The sequence below is a fragment of the Nerophis lumbriciformis genome, linkage group LG02, assembly GCF_033978685.3.
Source record: "Nerophis lumbriciformis linkage group LG02, RoL_Nlum_v2.1, whole genome shotgun sequence".
Classification (NCBI taxonomy): domain Eukaryota; kingdom Metazoa; phylum Chordata; class Actinopteri; order Syngnathiformes; family Syngnathidae; genus Nerophis; species Nerophis lumbriciformis.
This window is the reverse complement of record NC_084549.2, coordinates 24661397-24681649: the sequence shown is the minus strand read 5'-3', so window position 1 is coordinate 24681649 and position 20253 is coordinate 24661397. Positions and strand designations below refer to the sequence as shown.

The 20253-nt window shown below is 41.6% G+C and overlaps 1 protein-coding gene across 23 annotated transcripts in view; it reads right to left on the bottom strand.

The window, feature by feature from the left end:
* The window catches only part of LOC133605783 (neurexin-1a-like), a 670433-nt gene that overhangs the window by 94995 nt on the left and 555185 nt on the right, over positions 1-20253 (bottom strand). For all 23 annotated transcript variants that reach the window (XM_061959083.1, XM_061959095.1, XM_061959164.1 and 20 more), the window contains one exon: positions 7797-7968. In XM_061959083.1, the coding sequence (XP_061815067.1) occupies positions 7797-7968 (172 nt within the window). The remainder of the gene's footprint in view (positions 1-7796; positions 7969-20253) is intronic.

The following is a 20253-nucleotide window of genomic DNA, read 5'->3' as shown; positions in this document are numbered from 1 at the left end:
GTTGCATATGAATGATGGGTGGACACCGGCGAATGTTTCAACACATACAACATCACTTTTTAAATGTGCATGTGTGATGGGACACAAGTAGGGGATTTTATTTTTTTTGTTTCATTGCCATGCATGTCTTATAGTGTTTTATTGCTGTGGATTTTAATTGCATGTTTTTACATTTACTGTCTGATTGTGGCTGTCCGCTCCCTGTACGATCAGTGTCAGAGCTTGGTCCGCATTGCCGGCAGTAGGTCGGACACGTTTCCAGTGAGGGTTGGACTCCGCCAAGGCTGCCCTTTGTCACTCATTCTGTTCATAACTTTTATGGACAGAATTTCTAGGCGCAGTCAAGGCGTTGAAGGGATCCGGTTTGGTGGCTGCAGGATTAGGTCTCTGCTTTTTGCGGATGATGTGGTCCTGATGGCTTCATCTGGCCAGGATCTTCAGCTCTTGCTGGATCGGTTCGCAGCCGAATGTGAAGCGACTGGGAAGAGAATCAGCACCTCCAAGTCCGAGTCCATGGTTCTCGCCCGGAAAAGGGTGGAGTGCCATCTCCGGGTTGGGGAGAAGACCCTGCCCCAAGTGGAGGAGTTCAAGTACCTAGAAGTCTTGTTCACGAGTGGGGGAAGAGTGGATCGTGAGATCGACAGGCGGATCGGTGCGGCATCTTCAGTAATGCGGACGCTGTATCGATCCGTTGTGGTGAAGAAGGAGCTGAGCCGGAAGGCAAATCTCTCAATTTACCGGTCGATCTACGTTCCCATCCTCACCTATGGTCATGAGCTTTGGGTTATGACCGAAAGGACAAGATCACGGGTACAAGCGGCCGAAATGAGTTTCCTCCGCCGGGTGGCGGGGCTCTCCCTTAGAGATAGGGTGGGAAGCTCTGTCATCAAGGGGGAGCTCAAAGTAAAGCCGCTGCTCCTCCACATCGAGAGGAGCCAGATGAGGTGGTTCGGGCATCTGGTCAGGATGCCACCCGAACGCCTCCCTAGGGAGGTGTTTAGGGCACGTCCAACCGGTAGGAGGCCACGGGGAAGACCCAGGACACGTTGGGAAGACTATGTCTCCCGGCTGGCCTGGGAACGCGTCGGGATCCCCCGGGAAGAGCTGGACGAAGTGGCTGGGGAGAGGAAAGTCTGGGCTTCCCTGCTTAGGCTGCTGCCCCCGCGACCCGACCTCGGATAAGCGGAAGAAGATGGATGGATACATTTTAGAATTTGATTGTATTTTTAATTGCATGTTTTTACATTTTAGAATTTGATTGTATTTTTAATTGCATGTTTTTACATTTTAGAATTTGATTGTATTTTTAATTGCATGTTTTTACATTTTAGAATTCGATTGTAATTTTAGTTGCCTGTTTTTACACTTTGTGGACTTTGCTGGCATTTTAAGACTTGCCCCTTTTAGCTTGTTGCCCCTGACAACCAAAGTGCCCAATCAAGCGGCACCTGAGATCAGACGCACCTGTGGAGCATTAGGACTGCACACATTTAAAAGGGAAGCATCCAACAGACCAGGAGAAGAAGGAAGAGCGACGGAAGGAAGAGCGACGGAAGGAAGAGCGACGGAAGGAAGCGCGACGGAAGGAGGAGGAAGCGACCGGAGAGTATCGACAGGCTTTGCCAAGAGCGTCCGAGTGGACGCCCGCAGGCTGGGAAGGAATCCAGGACTACACAGCAGACCCCGCAAGCTACCGGAGTGAACCCCAAGAAGCCCACAACACGCAGGGGCAGAGGAAACTCTGCCTCCGAAATAAGTGTCGTGGATTGTGGATATGTGGGGGTGATCAAACCGCCTTTGGCTGTGGGCTTGCGGGCTCGTGCGTTGTACGCTGGCTGTGTGGTCCTGTGGGCAGGAGCGATCGGGACCCAGAGACCTGCAGTGACTCCCAGGAGCGACCAAGAGGCGGAGCGAGACAAGACGGGTACGGCCACGTAGGTCCCGCGAGTGACCGGCGACTGGCGAGGAGAGTGGGCGTACCCAATACTTTGACGCGGAACTACAGCAGGGGCAGGGGAAACCCTGCCTTGCGTGTAAGTGTGGCGTCAGCCCGGAGAGCGTCTCAGTAGTTTTAGAAGATTTTATCCTGTGCATCGGTTGGGAACATCTCTGCGCTGCTGACTCGTCTCTGCTTGGGATGGTGTCCTGCTGGCCCCACTATGGACTGGACTCTTACTTTTATGTTGGATCCACTATGGACTGGACTCTCACAATATTATGTCAGACCCACTCGACATCCATTGCATTCGGTCACCCCTAGAGGGTCTGGGTTACCCACATATGCGGTCCTCTCCAAGGTTTCTCATAGTCATTCACATCGACGTCCCACTGGGGTGAGTTTTTCCTTGCCCTTATGTGGGCTCTGTACCGAGGATGTCGTTGTGGCTTGTGCAGCCCTTTGAGACACTTGTGATTTAGGGCTATATAAATAAACATTGATTGATTGATTGATCCCCGTGGCCTGCCTCCGTTTTAATTCTGTGTGCAGGAGGACGCTGTGGAAGTGGGTGGGGACAGGACGCTGACCCACTACGCCTGTCGCGGCTGTACCCTCACCATAATATTGGTTAACAATTGGTACTTTTAGTATTGACAACTGGACGGTTTTAATCTATATTGTAATAAATTGTAAATCAGCATCATTATCTTTCCTTATTTTGGGACGGTTGCTCTCACTACATTGGGTTCTTAATATTTATATTGGTTTTTAACAAAATTAGATTAGATTTTAATATCCCACCACTCGGGTCCATCACACATGAATCATAGTGGACTGCTTTAGCAACAAAGAGATACTGTGTGTGCCTGATAGAGCTAAACTGAGAGGAGATAACACGGTAAGGCAGTTACATACAGCACTTGACATCTCCCAAGCTGCATGCACCATCCAAGCCGCTCCAACTGTGTGACCATCATTAAGGATACCCAGCAGGCACAAGACATTACAACAACATTGAGAACTCGTTGAATTAGGTCCTGATGTTGAACAACTCAGTTGCTTTTTGACAATAATTATTCAACACCTTAATCCGGTCGGGTTTGGTTTTTAAAAAGTCGGACTAACACACCTGGATTATGCGATTGAAAACCAAATCTCTCAAGTGGGCGTGTGCAGCTTGAGGGAACCCTTCATATCGAGCATGGGCCAGCCCGGGCTATAACCCGGAAGCAGATACCGTTCAATAAAATCATAGCAACAATTGTCATTAAGAGGAGACTGTTTATTTGCTTCACAAATTAAAATAACTGAACTTTTTGAAGTGCATCGATTGGAGTAAAAAATATACTTATTTAAGAAGGTAACTAAGGAAATGGCTTAATTCTGACTCCCGAAAGAAATACAAATAACTGTATTCTACACAATGAGCAAAATTGTACACAACAATAACAACCTTCATCTGGAACAGTATCAGCCTGGGGCACAAACGGTCTTTTCCTCCAGATTTAAAACTCCTTCCATCAATCCAAAGAGCCTTATGAATGAACGCTGTGACATTTCGAAAGTTTTGTTTCCATGATCCCAAATTCCTGCGAAACAACTCTCTGCCGCCGGTCTTTCTTTGCTTTGGACCTGCATTCACTCTGATACATTCTTGGTAGTAGCGTAATCTGAGATCATTTTTTGATGCTGTCAGCTATTTAACATCAGCATAGCCATACGAGACATAATATTTATAATCTATGTCAATATTATAGCGGACATCATGTACAACAGAGCTAGGTTGTTGACTTGTTAGGAGCCACAGATGACTAGTGTGACGTCATAGGTCAACCGGAAAAGCAATACGCAGATCCAGTGGAAATCCGGGGTAGGGCTTGGTGATCCTTGTGGGGGGGCCCATTTTGCGTAAAGAAGCGCAAATAGATTGTAAATTATTAAATGACATGGTGCTTCATATATAATTTCTATCCCAAATGTCTTCCTGGACACATCATGCTCTGTCACTGATTAGAATATGGGCGACAAATCTTTGGTGCCTCATAGTGCGCCTTACTAGACCTTGCAAATCAACGAACAAGATCTAGAATTTAAATCCATTTCGGAGTTGAACTCGAAATAACGTTTTTAAATTTATGTTTCAATGATGTTGACATTATTTAAGACCTGCTCATTGGCCTTGTGGATAGAGCGTCCGCCCTGAGGTCGTGAGTTCAAACCCCGGCAGAGTCATACCAAAGACTATAAAAATGGGACCCATTACCTCCCTGCTTGGCACTCAGCATCAAGGGTTGGAATTGGGGGCTAAATCACCAACATGATTCTCGAGCGCGGCCACCGCTGCTGCTCACTGCTCCCCTCACCTCCCAGGGGGTGAACAAGGGGATGGGTCAAATGCAGAGGGTAATTTCACCACACCTACTGTGTGTGTGACTATTAGTGGTACTTTAACTTTAACTTATCTGTGCTAAAAGGCACACGGCGTATGACCAATAGTGGCATTAGAGAGTGTGCATGGACACTGGGACTTCACACGTAGGTATGAAAATACAAATAACTAGAGATGCTTTAAAATGTAATATCGGAAATTATCGGTATCGTTTTTTTTATTATCGGTATCGTTTTTTTTAAATAATTTTATTTTATTTTTATTTTTTTATTAAATCAACATAAAAAACACAAGATACACTTACAATTAGTACACTAACCCCAAAAAACTCCCTCCCTCATTTACACTCATTCACACAAAAGGGTTGTTTCTTTCTGTTATTAATATTCTGGTTCCTACATTATATATCAATATATATCAATACCGTCTGCAAGGGATACAGTCCGTAAGCACACATGATTGTGCGTGCTGCTGGTTCACTAATAGTACTAACCTTTAACAGTTAATTTTACTCATTTTCATTAATTACTAGTTTCTATGTAACTGTTTTTATATTGTTTTACTTTCTTTTTTATTCAAGAAAATGTTTTTAATTTATTTATCTTATTTTATTTTATTTTAATTTTTTTTAAAGTACCTTATCTTCACCATACCTGGTTGTCCAAATTAGGCATGATAATGTGTTAATTCCACGACTGTATACATCAGTATCGGTTGATATCGGTATCGGTTGATATCGGTATCGGTAATTAAGGGTGTGGTCAATATCGGAATATCGGATATCGGCAAAAAGCCATTATCGGACATCCCCACAAATAACCCAACTATTTCAAAAATGAGACTAATTTAGTGCATGGAAACATAGAGACTGGTTCATGCCTTTATAGTTGTGTGGCAACAAAATAGAGATAGAGTGCCATTTTTCAGGGGTTTTTTTCTCATCAATTTTCACCTTACAGCCAATCTGTGACTTGTGTGTGCAATGGTGTGACATGAATTGTGTGGCGTGTGCATTCAACAACACCGCAGCTCTGCTCAGCTTTTGGCTTTGACATAAAAGTGGTTCTGTGCAGTTGATTGAGAGAAACATTGTGTTTCATTAACGCACATTAAAGCCAAAATCTGAAAAGTTTGCTTGGAGACAATATTTCTGAAACAGCCAAATACGTGAAAATAACTTGGTAGGGTAATTTCACACTTGATGGTTGGGCAGGTACTCAGACAATTTGGATGACAATGACTGGAAATCTGCATTGATACAGCACATCTTGTATAAAGCTTAATCTAATACAGTTTAAGGTTGTCCATTGCATATATTTTACTAACGCTAAACTTTCCAAAATGTATGCCAATATTGCAGATACATGTAATCGCTGTCAATCGACTCCTGCAAACATGACACACATGTTCTGGTCCTGTCCCTGTCTGAAAGCCTACTGGATTAATATTTTTACACATCTTGCAGATGCACTAAATTTTAAGTTGACGCCATGTGCAGAATTGGCTATTTTTGGAATTCCACCAAACTATCAAAAAATTAAGCAGACGTTTAGGGATAGTATCGCCTTTGCATCATCAATAGCTCGTAGAAGGATTTTATTGGAGTGGAAATTACAGTTTGCCTCCAAGGTCTCCCTATGGTTTAAGGACCTCATGTTTTTCTTAGATTTAGAGAAAATTCAATATAATCTGAGGGGTACACCAAAACAATTTGACTTGACCTGGGGCTGCATAATTAGCCCCATAGCTAAATTAAAGACACTATAGGATAAATGTGACACTCACTGTTGACAATGAACCTTTTCATTTACCTCAACTCTTATTTTTTGTTGTTGTTGTTGTTTTTATTCAGTGACTGTTCTCTGTATGTTTGTGATTTTTATTTTTGTTGTGACTTTTTTTCCTTTTAGTCAGTTCGTGTAATTCTCTATCTGCTTGTGGTGAAGAGGAAGGCAGTACATTGCTACCCACTGTGACTGAAATATAGGACGGGGAGTCGGAGGGGGTGTTATTATTATTATTTTACTTTTATTTTATTTTTTGTAATTTTTTATTTTTATTTTTTGAATTTTTTTGGGGGATGGAGAAAAAAAAAGAAAAATAATCTTTTTTTTCAGTACCTGTATTATGATCCATCCATCCATTTTCTACCGCTTGTCCCTTTTGGGGTTGCGGGGGGGTGCTGGAGCCTATCTCAGCTGCATTCGGGTGGAAGGCGGTGTACACTCTGGACAAGTCGCCACCTCATCACAGGGCCAACACAGATAGACAGACAACATTCACACACGAGGGCCAATTTAGTGTTGCCAATCAACCTATCCCCAGGTGCATGTTTTTGGCGGTGGGAGGAAGCCGGAGTACCCGGAGGGAACCCACGTAGTCACGGGGAGAACATGCAAACTCCACACAGAAAGATCCCGAGCCCGGGATTGAACTCAGGACTACTCAGGACCTTCGTATTGTGAGGCAAATGCACTAACCCCTGCTCCACCGTGCTGCCCCTGTATTATGATTTCCCTATCAAATGAATATATAAATATTATAAGAGAGACCCAGAAATGTACAAATACACAAGCAGTTCCAATGTGAGTTTTATGTCACCTATATTCCATTGCACTGTGGCTGGTGGATTGAATTGACATAGCAACCTTTGTCTTTAACACGTCAAAAGTATTGCTACCCATGTTTCACCTGAGGCTAGCAGCAAGGATTGAACGCTTTTGACCATCTTTCTTTTGGATGGATGCGCCGGTCATTGCTAAAAAGGTCAGCAAACATTATGCAAAAGCGGAAAGATGGTTTGAATTTGTCCTCCTCCCTGGATGTTTAATGCAGGCTCAGGCTCAAGCATATCATCTTGATTTGAAACTGGCAAGCTGGCTCTTTCGGGGCGAATGTTGCAATCCTTAGTTGGTTTTGTTTCATGAGCATATGTCAAATATTCACTTTATCCGCTGTAGCTTTTGTCATAGCCTTAAGCTGTTCAAAACAATCGTACTCTTTTTGAGGTAATGCAGTCATGTTATTACTCACATATTGACATTCTCTTACAGAAATATACCAGTGTTGCTTGTTCATTCCTAAACAACCAGATAGAAGAATTGCAGAAAAAAAACATGACATTTAATTTCATTTTAGTGTTGTACTGTAAACTCCCAATTAAATAGTTAATTATACTGTACGGTGTAGGCAGATTTTTAATCTGCATACTCCATTAGTTGCACAGTGTGGGCGATTTGTGTTACATTGAAGAAAAAAAGCAGCTTGTACTGTTAAAAGCGACACGTGTGTAGTTTTACGTAATACCAAAGCAACACTGGTATTATTCTATACAGCTGCTGGCAAAAACAAACAAAATCAAATCCATGCCTTCTGGACACCCGGAAACAAGTAACGCATTGAAGGTTTTTTTTTGATCATCTCTAACTGGCAAATACATTCCAAGGAGAGACAGAGCGGGTCACTCACCTGTCGGGTAGCGCTCAATGACGGGCAGATCATCCAACTGCAGAGTGGCGTTACCGCCACTCCTCGTAAACTTCACTATATGGTACTTTCCGTCGTTTACAAACTTTGAGGTCTCCTCTATGTTAATGTCGTCCGTTCCCACATTAAAGACAACAGCAATGTTTCCTCTTTCCTAAAAGAAAGAACAAAAGAAAAAAATTGTTAATTTTATTAATTTAAATTTTTTTTAATTGGCGACAAAATTCATATGCATACTAGGGTTGTACGGTATACCGGTATTAGTATAGTACCTTGATACTAATGAATCATATTCGGTACTATACCTCCTCAGAAAAGTACCGGTCCCCCAAGCCCCCTTGTGCCCTCGTCGTCGTCATGTCGTGACATTGCTGGTTTACGAGCAGGAGCATGTTCGGCAGCGCACAATCACAGAGTACTTACAAGCAGACACAGTGTGTAGACAGAAAAGGGAGAATGGACGCATTTTGGCTTAAAAACTAACGATAAAGGTGAAGTTATAACACTGAATCGCCCTCAGGAAGAGGTGCTTTAAGACATGGCTTTTAACAATGAGTAATATATGAAAATTCATGTATATATATATATATATATATATGTATATATATATACATATATATATATATATATATATATATATATATATATATATATATATATATATATATATATATATATATATATATATATACATATATATATATATAAATATTACTCACCACAGTTATGGGCAATGAGATGCAAAAGTGAAACTTGTACAGTATATAACTTCGTCCTATGTGCCGCCACAAATATATTTATTATAGTCTGAACTGTCTATCACCTTTCCTTGTTCCAAAATGCTGATGCTGTGTGTGAGTGCCTAACTATTCAAGTGGAACGATCTAATGTGTTGTCAGACTTTGACATTCTTGCTAAAAGTGTCTGCCCTGAGATCAGTAGGTTGTGAGTTCAGACCCCGGCCGAGTCATACCAAAGACTATAACAATGGTACCCATTACCTCCCTGCTTGACACTCAGCATCAAGGGTTGAAATCGGGGGTTAAATCACCAACATGATTCCCGAGCGTGGCCACCGCTGCTGCTCACTGCTCCCCTCTCCTCCCAGGGGGTGGAACAAGGGGATGGGTCAAATGCAGAGGGTAATTTCACCACACCTAGTGTGTGCGTGTGTGACTATCAGTGGTACTTTAACTTTAACTTAATTTTATTCAAGCAACTTTATTACTAAACGTTCACGGCTATATTAATTTTATATTTACGTCTATGTTGTCTTTAAAAAACAAACAAAAAAAAAACATTTAAATGCAATAAAAAAAAAAAAAATCTTCAAACTTTACAAAAGTCTTTGCCTTTGCTTGGGGCCCCAGGACTTACGCCCACACCCCCACTTTGACGCCGCTGTTTATAAGTATAACAATGATGTTATGATTGTACTGGTCCGCCCCACTTGACATTTAATTGGTGTTTATGTGGCTCCTGAACCAAAACCAGTTTGACACCCCTGATTCTAAAGTCCTTTCGGGGTGTATTTTGAAGTGTCGGGGGGTAAAATTTACTCAAACAAGGTCCAAGTTGTTAATAGATACTGTTTAACCAATTTTCAATGAGTGTGCACGCTCATGGCCTCTATCTCTTTCTGCTCTTAAGGGCGTCAGTGAAAGGAGCATATGGTCGCAGGCTCAACCTCGGGTAGCGCTGCAGCACTCTGCATGCCATTATCCAGTCAGCATTGCAAACACTGCTCTGCATCTCAGCCTTTCACCATAACTCTCCCAAATGAACTCATCAACTGCTTTCCATCAGACTCTGCTTCGGGTTGTATTCAAATTCAGATATAGCCGGGCTTCTTCTTTGAAGTGTTACATTGCAATTAACACCCTTAATAACTGCAAATACGTGCTCAAGCCCTTTGCTAAATTCACCTGATCCTTGTAGGACTTGTGAGCGGATGATCGGCAGATATTGATGTAAAACCTTGCCTATGAGTTAATACGCGTCACGTTGAGTGATTTGCTCCCCTTAAAACCCTTCATCCAGCAGACAGCCGGCGGGCGGTGAGCGCCGGCCTACATCAGACTCCACACCAAGCCGCTGTGCACAGAATTATACTACGATATCTAGTCTAAGAAGACCATCTGTAAGTTATAATCCTAAAGACCTTCACATACTGGACACATTAAAACCTTAAATAGCCTCCTTCAATTTACTCCTGAGTCCTCCCCGCGGTCCAGTTAATGCATATAGTTTACGACTTTAAAAATAGGACTATAAAAGTGGTAATAGACAACAAACAAAGGAAGCTATCTGATATAGAGTTAGATCAATGATAAGAGCTTCAGGGCAAGGCGGTGGCCGCGTGGCTCACACGTCTGCCTCAAAAGCAGGTTGTTCCATCCTTGAATCTGGCTTGGACCTCTCTGTGTGCAGCTGGAATGTTTGTTTGTGTGTTTTTTTTTTTCCACATTCCAAATACATGCATGTTATTGTAGATTCGTTGGAAACTCTAAATTGTCCATAGGTGTCAACTGTTGTTTGTCTAGAGCAGGGGTCGGCAACCTTTACCAGTCAAAGAGCCATTTTGACCAGTTTCACAAATTAAAGAAAACAATGGGAGCCACAAAAATCTTTTGAATTTTAAAATGAAATAACACTGCATACAAAGTTTTTTTTTAGCTTTGTGCTATGTATAAACCAAGGGTTTCAGACACACGGCCCATACCTTAATATATAAATTGAATGTTAGTGCGGCCCGCGGGTTTTATAACATACTTGTCAACCCTACTGATTTTTCCGGCAGACTACGACTTTCAAGGCAAATGGTCTCTCGACCGTGCCGTGATGGTACAGCATTTGGCGCTCGTTACAACCAGCGTGCCAGCCCAGCCATGCGTTGTATGGGGCTTCTGCTTGCACATGTAAATGACAGCAAGGCATACTTGGTCAACAACCACACAGGTTACACTGACGGTGGCGGTATAAAAAAACTTTAACACTCTTACTAATAATGCGCCACACTGTGAACCCACACCAAACAAGAATGACAAACACATTTCACAACAGAACAAATACCCAAAATCCCATGCAGCCCTAACTCTTCCGGGCTACATTATACACCCCCGCTACCAAACCCCGCCCACCTCAACCGACGCACGGATGGGGGGCGGGGGTGGGGGGAAGGGCGTGTTGATGTGTGAGGGAGCAGGGTTGGGGTGGGGGCGGGGTTTGGTGGTAGCAGGGGTGTATAATGTAGCCCGGAAGAGTCAGGGCTGCATGGGATTCTGGGTATTTGTTCTGTTGTGTTTATGTTGTGTTAAGGTGCAGATGTTCTCCTGAAATGTGTTTGTCATTCTTGTTTGGTTTTGGTTCAAAGTGTGGCGCATTATTAGTAAGAGTGTTAAAGTTGTCTTATATGACCACCGTCAGTGTAACCTGTGTGGCTGTTGACCAAGTATGCCTTGCTGTGCAAGCAGAAGATTCTCATAACAAGAGGCTGGGCTGGCACGCTGTTAATGGACGGCGTGGCGAAGTTGGTAGAGTGGCCGTGTCAGCAATCGGAGGGTTGCTGGTTACTGGGGTTCAATCCCCACCTTCTACCATCCGAGTCACGTCCGTTGTGTCCTTGGGCAAGACACTTCACCCCTTGCTCCTGATGGCTGCTGGTTAGCGCCTTGCATGGCAGCTCCCGCCATCAGTGTGTGAATGTGTGTGTGTGAATGGGTGAATGTGGAAATACTGTCAAAGCGCTTTGAGTACCTTGAAGGTAGAAAAGCGCTATACAAGTATAACCCATTTATCATTATTTATTTATTTAATGCAGATTGTAGAGGGTGTTAAGTACTGTACCATCATGGCACGCCCTTATTATTATTGTAAGGGTGAAACTCGGAGAATAATAATCCCGAAAGTTTTTTGCGAGAGTCACTGATGTCCGGAAGTGTCCCGGGAAAATCAAGGGTGTCGGCAAGTATGCAGCTGGGCCGCATCAGAGTGATCAAAGAGCCGCATGCGGCTCTGGAGCCGCGGGTTGCCGACTCCTGGTCTAGAGCAGTGTTTTTCAATCTTTTCTGAACCAAGGCACATTTTTTCATTGAAAAAATTCTGAGGCACACCACCAGCAGAAAACATTAAAAACTTAAACTCAGTAGCCAATATTGACAGTAAAAAGTCGTTCTCGCAATTGTTGGATATGAATTCAAACCATACCTAACCATGCATCACAATAGCTCTTGTCTCTAAGTACTATCACGACCTGTCACATCACGCCGTGACTTATTAAAATTTTTTTGGTGTTTTCCTGTGTGTAGTGTTTTAGTTATTGTGTTGCGCTCCTATTTTGGTGGCTTTTTCTCTTTTTTTGGTATTTTCCTGTAGCAGTTTCATGTCTTCCTTGAACGCTATTCCCGCACCTGCCTTGTTTTCGCTATCCTTCTTTGTGGGGACATTGTTGATTGTCATGCCATGTACGGATGTACTTTGTGGACGCCATCTGCTCCACACGCTGTAAGTCTTTGCTGTCGTCCAGCATTCTGTGTTTGTTTACTTTGCAGCCAGTTCAGTTTTAGTTTCGTTTTGCATAGCCTTTTCTTAGCGGCACTTGCCTTCTGTTTATTTTTTATTTAAGTGTTGGATACCTTTTTACCTACACGGTGCCTCCCGCATATTGTGATCGCGACAAACCATGTTCCCGACATCTACAAAGCAATTAGCTACCTGCTGCCACCTGCTGATATGTAAGAGTATTACACGGTTACTCTGCCGAGCTCTACACAGCACAGACACTCAACCACGGCACATTATTTGCGGATTATAATTACTGGTTTGCAAAAAATATTTTTAACCCAATTAGGTGAAGTTACACCAGACTGTATCTCACGGTACACCAGTGTGCCGCGGCCCAGTGGTTGAAAACCACTGGTCTAGAGTAGTAGGGTGCGCAAAGTATGGCCCGGGGGCTATTTGCGACCCGCAGTCAATCTTTTTTTGGCCTGCGGCACATTCTATAACTATTTTTTATTAAGTACGTAAACATAAAAAAGTGGAATAAAAGAGCAAACAGGTGAAACGTGACAAGTAAAAGTTGCAATGTTGAGTCTAATGACACACATTAGGCATTTTTTTCTTTCTTTAAAGCTGTTATTGCTCAAAAATAACAATGATGCATAATTATTGTTGTTATGAATTATTAACCTATTCAAAGATCCAACTACTATACATGAAATACTCCACTTTAAAATATTTTTGAGGAAAATATTGCAATTTGTTTTGCATCAAAGAACATTTTATTTGACAAAAAAGGTATTAAAAAAAGATATTTTAATTTTTTTTAATTTATTTTTTTTAATAAAAGCGTACAGTATAATCTACAGTTAGATTTAAAGTTGATCTCAAGACTCAAGAGCTAAAAGTAGAAAAGGTTTTTTTAAACACTTTTATGAGTCTTTTATGAGTCTTGGACCCCCAAGAATGTAAGTGGGATTTTTAATTTAAACTGTCATTGCGAAAGAATAATAAGGAAATCCAATCAATGTTGTTATGACTTACTTCAAATATTCCACCTTAAATTATTTTGGGGGGAAATAGTTAATATTTTGTGATTTTGCCATAAAAAAAAAAAAAGGGTTTCATTTGACAAAAAGGGCATAAAACATACACTTTGTTTTTACTTTATATCGACATATAGACCTGAAGTTGATCTAGAGATTTAACAAAGAATAATAAAAAAGATAATAATAATATATGACTCATTTTCTTACTATGTTTATGACTGAGACCCTTCAGGGTCCCCGGGAAGAAACTTGAGGGATCTCAAAAGGTAAAAAAAAAAAAAAATCTATATATTGTATTGGTTTTGAAATTGGTGTGCGGCCCTCAGTGGAAAAAGTTTGGACACCCCTGGTCTCAAGGTACCCTGTGATTGACGGGGGACCAGTCAAGGCTCTGTCCACCTCTTGTTCAAAGTCACCTTGGATAGGCCCTGAACTGGATAAACGGTACAGCATGGATGGAAATGGATTTCGCACTAAATGCTTTATTAGAATGTAGCATACATGCAATACAGATTTACTTAAAAGTTTTATGAACAGTGGACAAACAAGCAATGCGAGGGACAAGAAAATGGATGCATGATGGATAGTTGCTAAGTTTTTGGTTGATGGGGTTAATGTTTTTCCATGTTTCATGTGCTTGTCAGTCCCCTGAAGGTGTGTACTAAAAAGGTGATTTAGCAAACCCTAAAAATACAGCCAGTGATTTGGATAGTGTTTTGAGCTGTGTGAAAAATAATAATAATAATAATACATTTTACTTATAAGGCGCCTTTCTGGGCACTTAAGTACACCGTACAAAATCAAAACAATAAAATCAAATTGGATAAAAACAACAACAACAACAAAGATAGATAATATAAGATGATTACAATGAATAAGCAGTCAAGAATAGGTGTGTTTTGAGTCTTGATTTGAAGAGGGCTCTAGAGTCTAAGTTACAAAAAGTTTGAGTTAAGCCGACAAATTAGGTCAAACTTTGGCGTTTAATAACATAGGCACCATGTAGTGTATTTGTCAACATTTGCATTCCAGAATATATGACATTTTCTGGAAAATAGGTAAGAATATGGAATTTTCATCACAAATCAGCGTTAAATAATAATAAAAAAAACAATAATAATTTATGGCCTGGACTTTACTCGAACACATGTCAATTAACCTCACAAGAGCACATCAATAACCATTAGACCATATATTCCAACGTACTCACACAACAGTTTGCGAGTTTTACATAAGGTTCCTGAGTGAGGCACTGCGTAATATTGCGAATATGAAAAAAAACAACAACTCTGAGTTCCTTAGGGCGTTTATAGTTCAGACATTTTTCAAGCTAAAGAAAAGATGTTTACCTTCTTTAGGTAAAATTGATAAGTTTCCTATTTGTCTAAATATTGACACAAAGTTTGCACTTTTGGCAGAGACGCCTTCGCTGACATATTCTCGTTTCATCCATCTCTCTCGCATCTTTCATTAGGTCAACATTAGAGATGTCCGATAATAACGGCCAGCCGATATTATCGTCCAATAAATGTGTTAAAATGTAATATCGGAAATTGTCGGTATCGTTTTTTTTAAATTATCGGTATCGTTTTTTTTGGTTTTTTTTTATTAAATCAACAAAATAAACACAAGATACACTTACAATTAGTGCACCAACCCAAAAACCTCCCTCCCCCATTTACACTCATTCACATTCATTCACACAAAAGGGTTGTTTCTTTCTGTTATTAATAATCTGGTTCCTACATTATATATCAATATATATCAATACAGTCTGCAAGGGATACAGTCCGTAAGCACACATGATTGTGCGTGCTGCTGGTCCACTAATAGTACTAACCTTTAACAGTTAATTTTACTCATTTTCATTAATTAATAGTTTCAATGTAACTGTTTTTATATTGTTTTATTTTCTTTTTTATTCAAGAAAATGTTTTTAATTTATTTATCTTATTTTATTTTATTAATTTTTTTTTAAAAGTACCTTATCTTCACCATACCTGGTTGTCCAAATTAGGCATAATAATGTGTTAATTCCACGACTGTATATATCGGTTGATATCGGTATCGGTTGATATCGGTATCGGTAATTAAAGAGTTGGACAATATCGGAATATCGGATATCGGCAAAAAGCCATTATCGGACATCCCTAGTCAACATGCAACATGTCGCGGCCCTATTACAAGCATACCTCTAAGTGGCTAAAGCTTGAGTTGAGCAGACTTGATCGCTGAAGTAGCTGCAGTACGCATAGGGATGGGTCCCGTCCTTATTTGAACCGATACTGTACCAATTCCCGGTACCTGGGAATCGATACTGATACTTAACGGTACCAATTTTGGGTACTTTTGGACGTGTTAGTAAATAATTATTGTTTTTGTTAATAAAATCAAATTTTTTATTGCCACATTTATAAATGAGCTGATTATGTTAACTGCTGTCCAATTGTTATATATTGTTTTGTTATCACATTTCTGAGTCTCATTTGCATGTATGACATTAAGTTCCAAGACGTTAGATGGCAGTAGTGTATAGTTTATGGTGTTGTTTTTTGTTGCGCTCTAAAAAGCGTCAATACTTTAAGTATTGCACTTAATACCTACCAGCTGTTTGATTGCAATGTACATCTTAGTTGCAGTTTTCATTAACACATTTGGAAGTGTTGAAATCGCCAGGAAAAATTGCTACTGCTAATCAGTAGCATTTCAATAGTAAAGCCAAAATATATTAAAATCATAGTAGCACATTTTTGAAAAAGTGGAGCCTCACTTAACTTATTTAATCATTTTTTGGGGGGGCATTGAAAATTGCAATATTACCAGGAAGTGTGACTGACTGTGCTCTCAGTGCTGCTGGTGTGATTGCCAAGTGCCAAAGTGCAAAGAGTTGACTGAGTTGGCAACAAGGCGTGACATCGTATGCAACCCAGGTGCGGAAACATGGCACTGTTGGATTTTACGTGAATTGTTACCCTGTACGAACGGACGGGTTAGGTCGGTATCCATTCCTAAGTACGCGTATAGAAAAGCTGAGAAAGAATGGCAAAAACGTTGATTCCCCAGCAAAAACGATAAGGTCGACAGGTATGGTCAGGAGACATGTTTTGGCAAATGTTAACAATTTTGTAAGCATTGGTTCGGGAGTAGAAGCGTTATACTACACAACAACATAATGGAATGTGAAAAAAATAGGACACTATAACCTCTGACCTCACACACTCCAGACGAATAGACAAAACCAGATATATTCCAAAATATTGTACAAAGCCTTCCTCGAAAAGAAGAAGGTGGGAAATCAAATCCACAGGTTTTTCTCCTTCTCAATACTGACCAAACTCTGTCGGGACAATCGGGTTTCAATTAATCAAGAAGAGCCAGATGAGGTGGTTCGGGCATTTGGTCAGAATGCCCCCCGAACGCATCCCTGGAGAGGTCTTTAGGGGGCATCCGACTGGTGCGAGACCACACGGAAGACCCAGGACACGGTGGAGAGACTATGTCTCCCAGCTGGCCAGGGAATGCCCAGGAAGAGCTGGACGAAGAAGCTGGGGAGAAGGAAGTCTGGGCTTTTCTGCTTGGGCTGCTGCCCCCGCGACACGACTTCGGATAAGCAGAAGACGATAGATGGACGGATGATATCATATGTCGATACATTTGTTGCACGTGGCATGATGTTCGATTGGAGACTGCTCATCGGTCCCAGCACTTGGTGGGAAAACATACATATTTGTAGCAGACTGCCTCTAGGTAATGTTACAATTTTGCATGCCAACAAAGCAAGTGTGCCTACTAAAACATGCTCAAAAGCAAGGTTCTACCTTTCAAAATGTGCTACCTCAATGCTAATCTACGTTGGTCATGCCATATACATGCTACTGATTAGCATTAGTGATTTTTTGATGGCGATTTCAACACCTCCAAATTTGGTAATCAAAACCACCACGAAGATGCACGTTTCAAGGAGCTGGGGTGTCATAAGTACAATACTTATAGTACGGTATACACACAAAATACAAGACTTGTTACGGTTCAAACATCCTGCTGTCTCTCACTCTGCTGTGCACCTCCGGACACGCCCATGGGCGTTCCTCTCCTCCCTCTGCAATCAACACACCTGACGCTGACGAGTCTCCTGCCTTCAAAAGCCAGCGTGTACTGCGTTCCAGTGCCAGAACGTAGCTACTTGTACTTGTTCAGTCAGCCTCTCACGTCTCTCGCTTCTTTGCCCATGTGCTTCCTTGCTCTTTGTGCTTCCCCTCCGTCGTGCTCACTGTGTCATGTCTTGTGTCGTCATCCAGCAACCCGTCGTCATCCCCTGGTTTCGAGCTGTGTGTCTCGTTTCCTTGGATCCCCTCTGGACTCTGCTGCCTACCTGGATCTCGACCTCACGCCTGCCTTTGGACCACGACGCCTCGCTCCAGCCCCTGACCTCCTGCCTGTCCCTGGATCTCCGAGCCTGCCTTGCCCTTTCTGGATTTCTGCACCGACCTCAACACGCACCTTCAACACCACCCGGTAACACTACTCAGATACTTACTACACATAGTCACACCGTATACATTCGGGTTAATCCCACACTTCATATATATTGATATATTTGTGTGTTATGTTATATGCAGGGGCTTCACGGTGGCAGAGGGGTTAGTGCATCTGCCTCACAATACGAAGGTCCTGAGTAGTCATGGGTTCAATCCCGGGCTCGGGATCTTTCTGTGTGGAGTTTGCATGTTCTCCCCGTGACTGCGTGGGTTCCCTCCGGGTACTCCGGCTTCCTCCCACCTCCAAAGACATGCACCTGGGGATAAGTTGATTGGCAACACTAAATTGGCCCTAGTGTGTGGATGTGAGTGTGAATGTTGTCTGTCTATCTGTGTTGGCCCTGCGATGAGGTGGCGACTTGTCCAGGGTGTACCCCGCCTTCCGCCCGATTGTAGCTGAGATAGGCTCCAGCGCCCCCCGTGACCCCAAAGGGAATAAGCGGTAGAAAATGGATGGATGGATGGATGTTATATGCATGTTATATACATGTTGTTATATTCTGTGTTCATGTTATTCTAGCTCAGTTACAGCTCATGTTATTCTATTCTGTGTTATATGTGTTTTATGTTGCACGATTGCGCCTAGTAAAATTCCTAGTTTGTGAACCCGTTCTCAAACAATGGCAATAAAAACTCTTCTGATTCTGATATTTCAATAAACACGCTGCAAGCTAACGACGTCCCTGCATCCGTGCTGTCTCCTTCTCCCACTGTACCGTTACAAGACTGGTACCTTCAATTTACTGGCAAAGACTACTTCCTGACTACGGCAAGGCAAATTTAAATGAATGCATACTTGTACTTAATATTTATTCCTACATGATTACACACAAAAGTACCAAAAATTGGTATTTGAAAGGTACCCATCCCCACTACTCGCACTGTCGGCGTAATGACTCTGTGTCCCAACACTTTTGTTCATAAATTGCCATTAGAGTCCATTAATTCCGCTATAACCGCAGCTTCAAGAGAGAAGGCACGTCGTATGTTAATAATATTCCCCATGTATGTAATAATCCAAAACATGACCATATGTCCCAGAAATTGGTTGAATTTAAACATGCAGCTCCTCCACGTGCCAAGAGGATCATAATCCCGGAGCTTTAATAAGTCGCTGGCTAATGTCAGACGAGTGATTGATGGCTACTTATATAAACCGTGGCCATTACTGCAATCCCGGGGTTGCTCCCTTGCGCTGCCTCACGGGAGCACGCTGTATGCCGCACACGTGGCGTATCGCGACAAAGTCAGCCTTGCCTGACGTACCGCGAGCCGCCCTTGATTAATTGCTCATCAAGCTGCAATGGAGTTTAATTAACTGATGAAGTTGATCCACCATTCTCCTCTAATCTTGTCCTTTTTTTTTTAATGCTTCTCATCCGAGCAGCTGGAGGGCGGAGTAGCTGCGGTAATATTTGGGGTGTCAGTCGCTCGTTAAAAGTCTCCATCTGCAGTCATTATGCAAAGACACGCGGTAGTAAAGCGGACAAAATGCCTGAGTAGCAGTATTTCTTTCTCAAGTATGTCCAAACACATGTATTAAAGGTAGTGTTGTCCCGATACCAATATTTTGGTACCGGTACCAAAAAAAATATTTTGATATTTTTCGGTACTTTGATACTTTTCTGAATAAAGGGAACCACACAAAATTGCATTATATGCTTTATTTTAACCAAAAATCTTAGGGTACATTAAACATATGTTTCTTATTGCAAGTTTGACCTTAAATAAAATAGTGAACATACTAAATAACTTGTCTTTTAGTAGTAAGCAAGCAAACAAAGGCTCATAATTTAGTCTGCTGACATACGCAGTAACATATTGTGTCATTTATCATTATATTATTTTGTCAACATTATTAAAGACAAGTGGTAGAACATTAATTGTTAATTTACTATTTATATCTGCTGTAATGTAATAATAATTTATTATTCTGCTGTTTGATACTTTACATTAGTTTTGGATGATACCACAAATTTGGGTATCATTCCGATACCAAGTAGTTACAGGATCATACATTGGTCGTATTCAAAGTCCTCATGTGTCCAGGGACATATTTCATGAGTTTATAAACATAATATACATTTTTTAAAAACAAAAGAAAATGTTGTGATGCCAAAAAATATCATAGCAGTATCGACAATAAACGCTCCTGTATCATTACAGTGGATGGTAGGTGTAGATCCACCCATGGCGTTTGTTTACATTTTGACGCGGGTGAGCTACGGTGTGTAGTGAATCATGTTTAGCTATTCCGCGTCCTGCAGGGATGATACTTGTAAGAAAAGTACTTTATTTGTCGTCATGGAGACAAAGATTAGTGATTTAGAAGTAGCTAAAACACTGCCGACT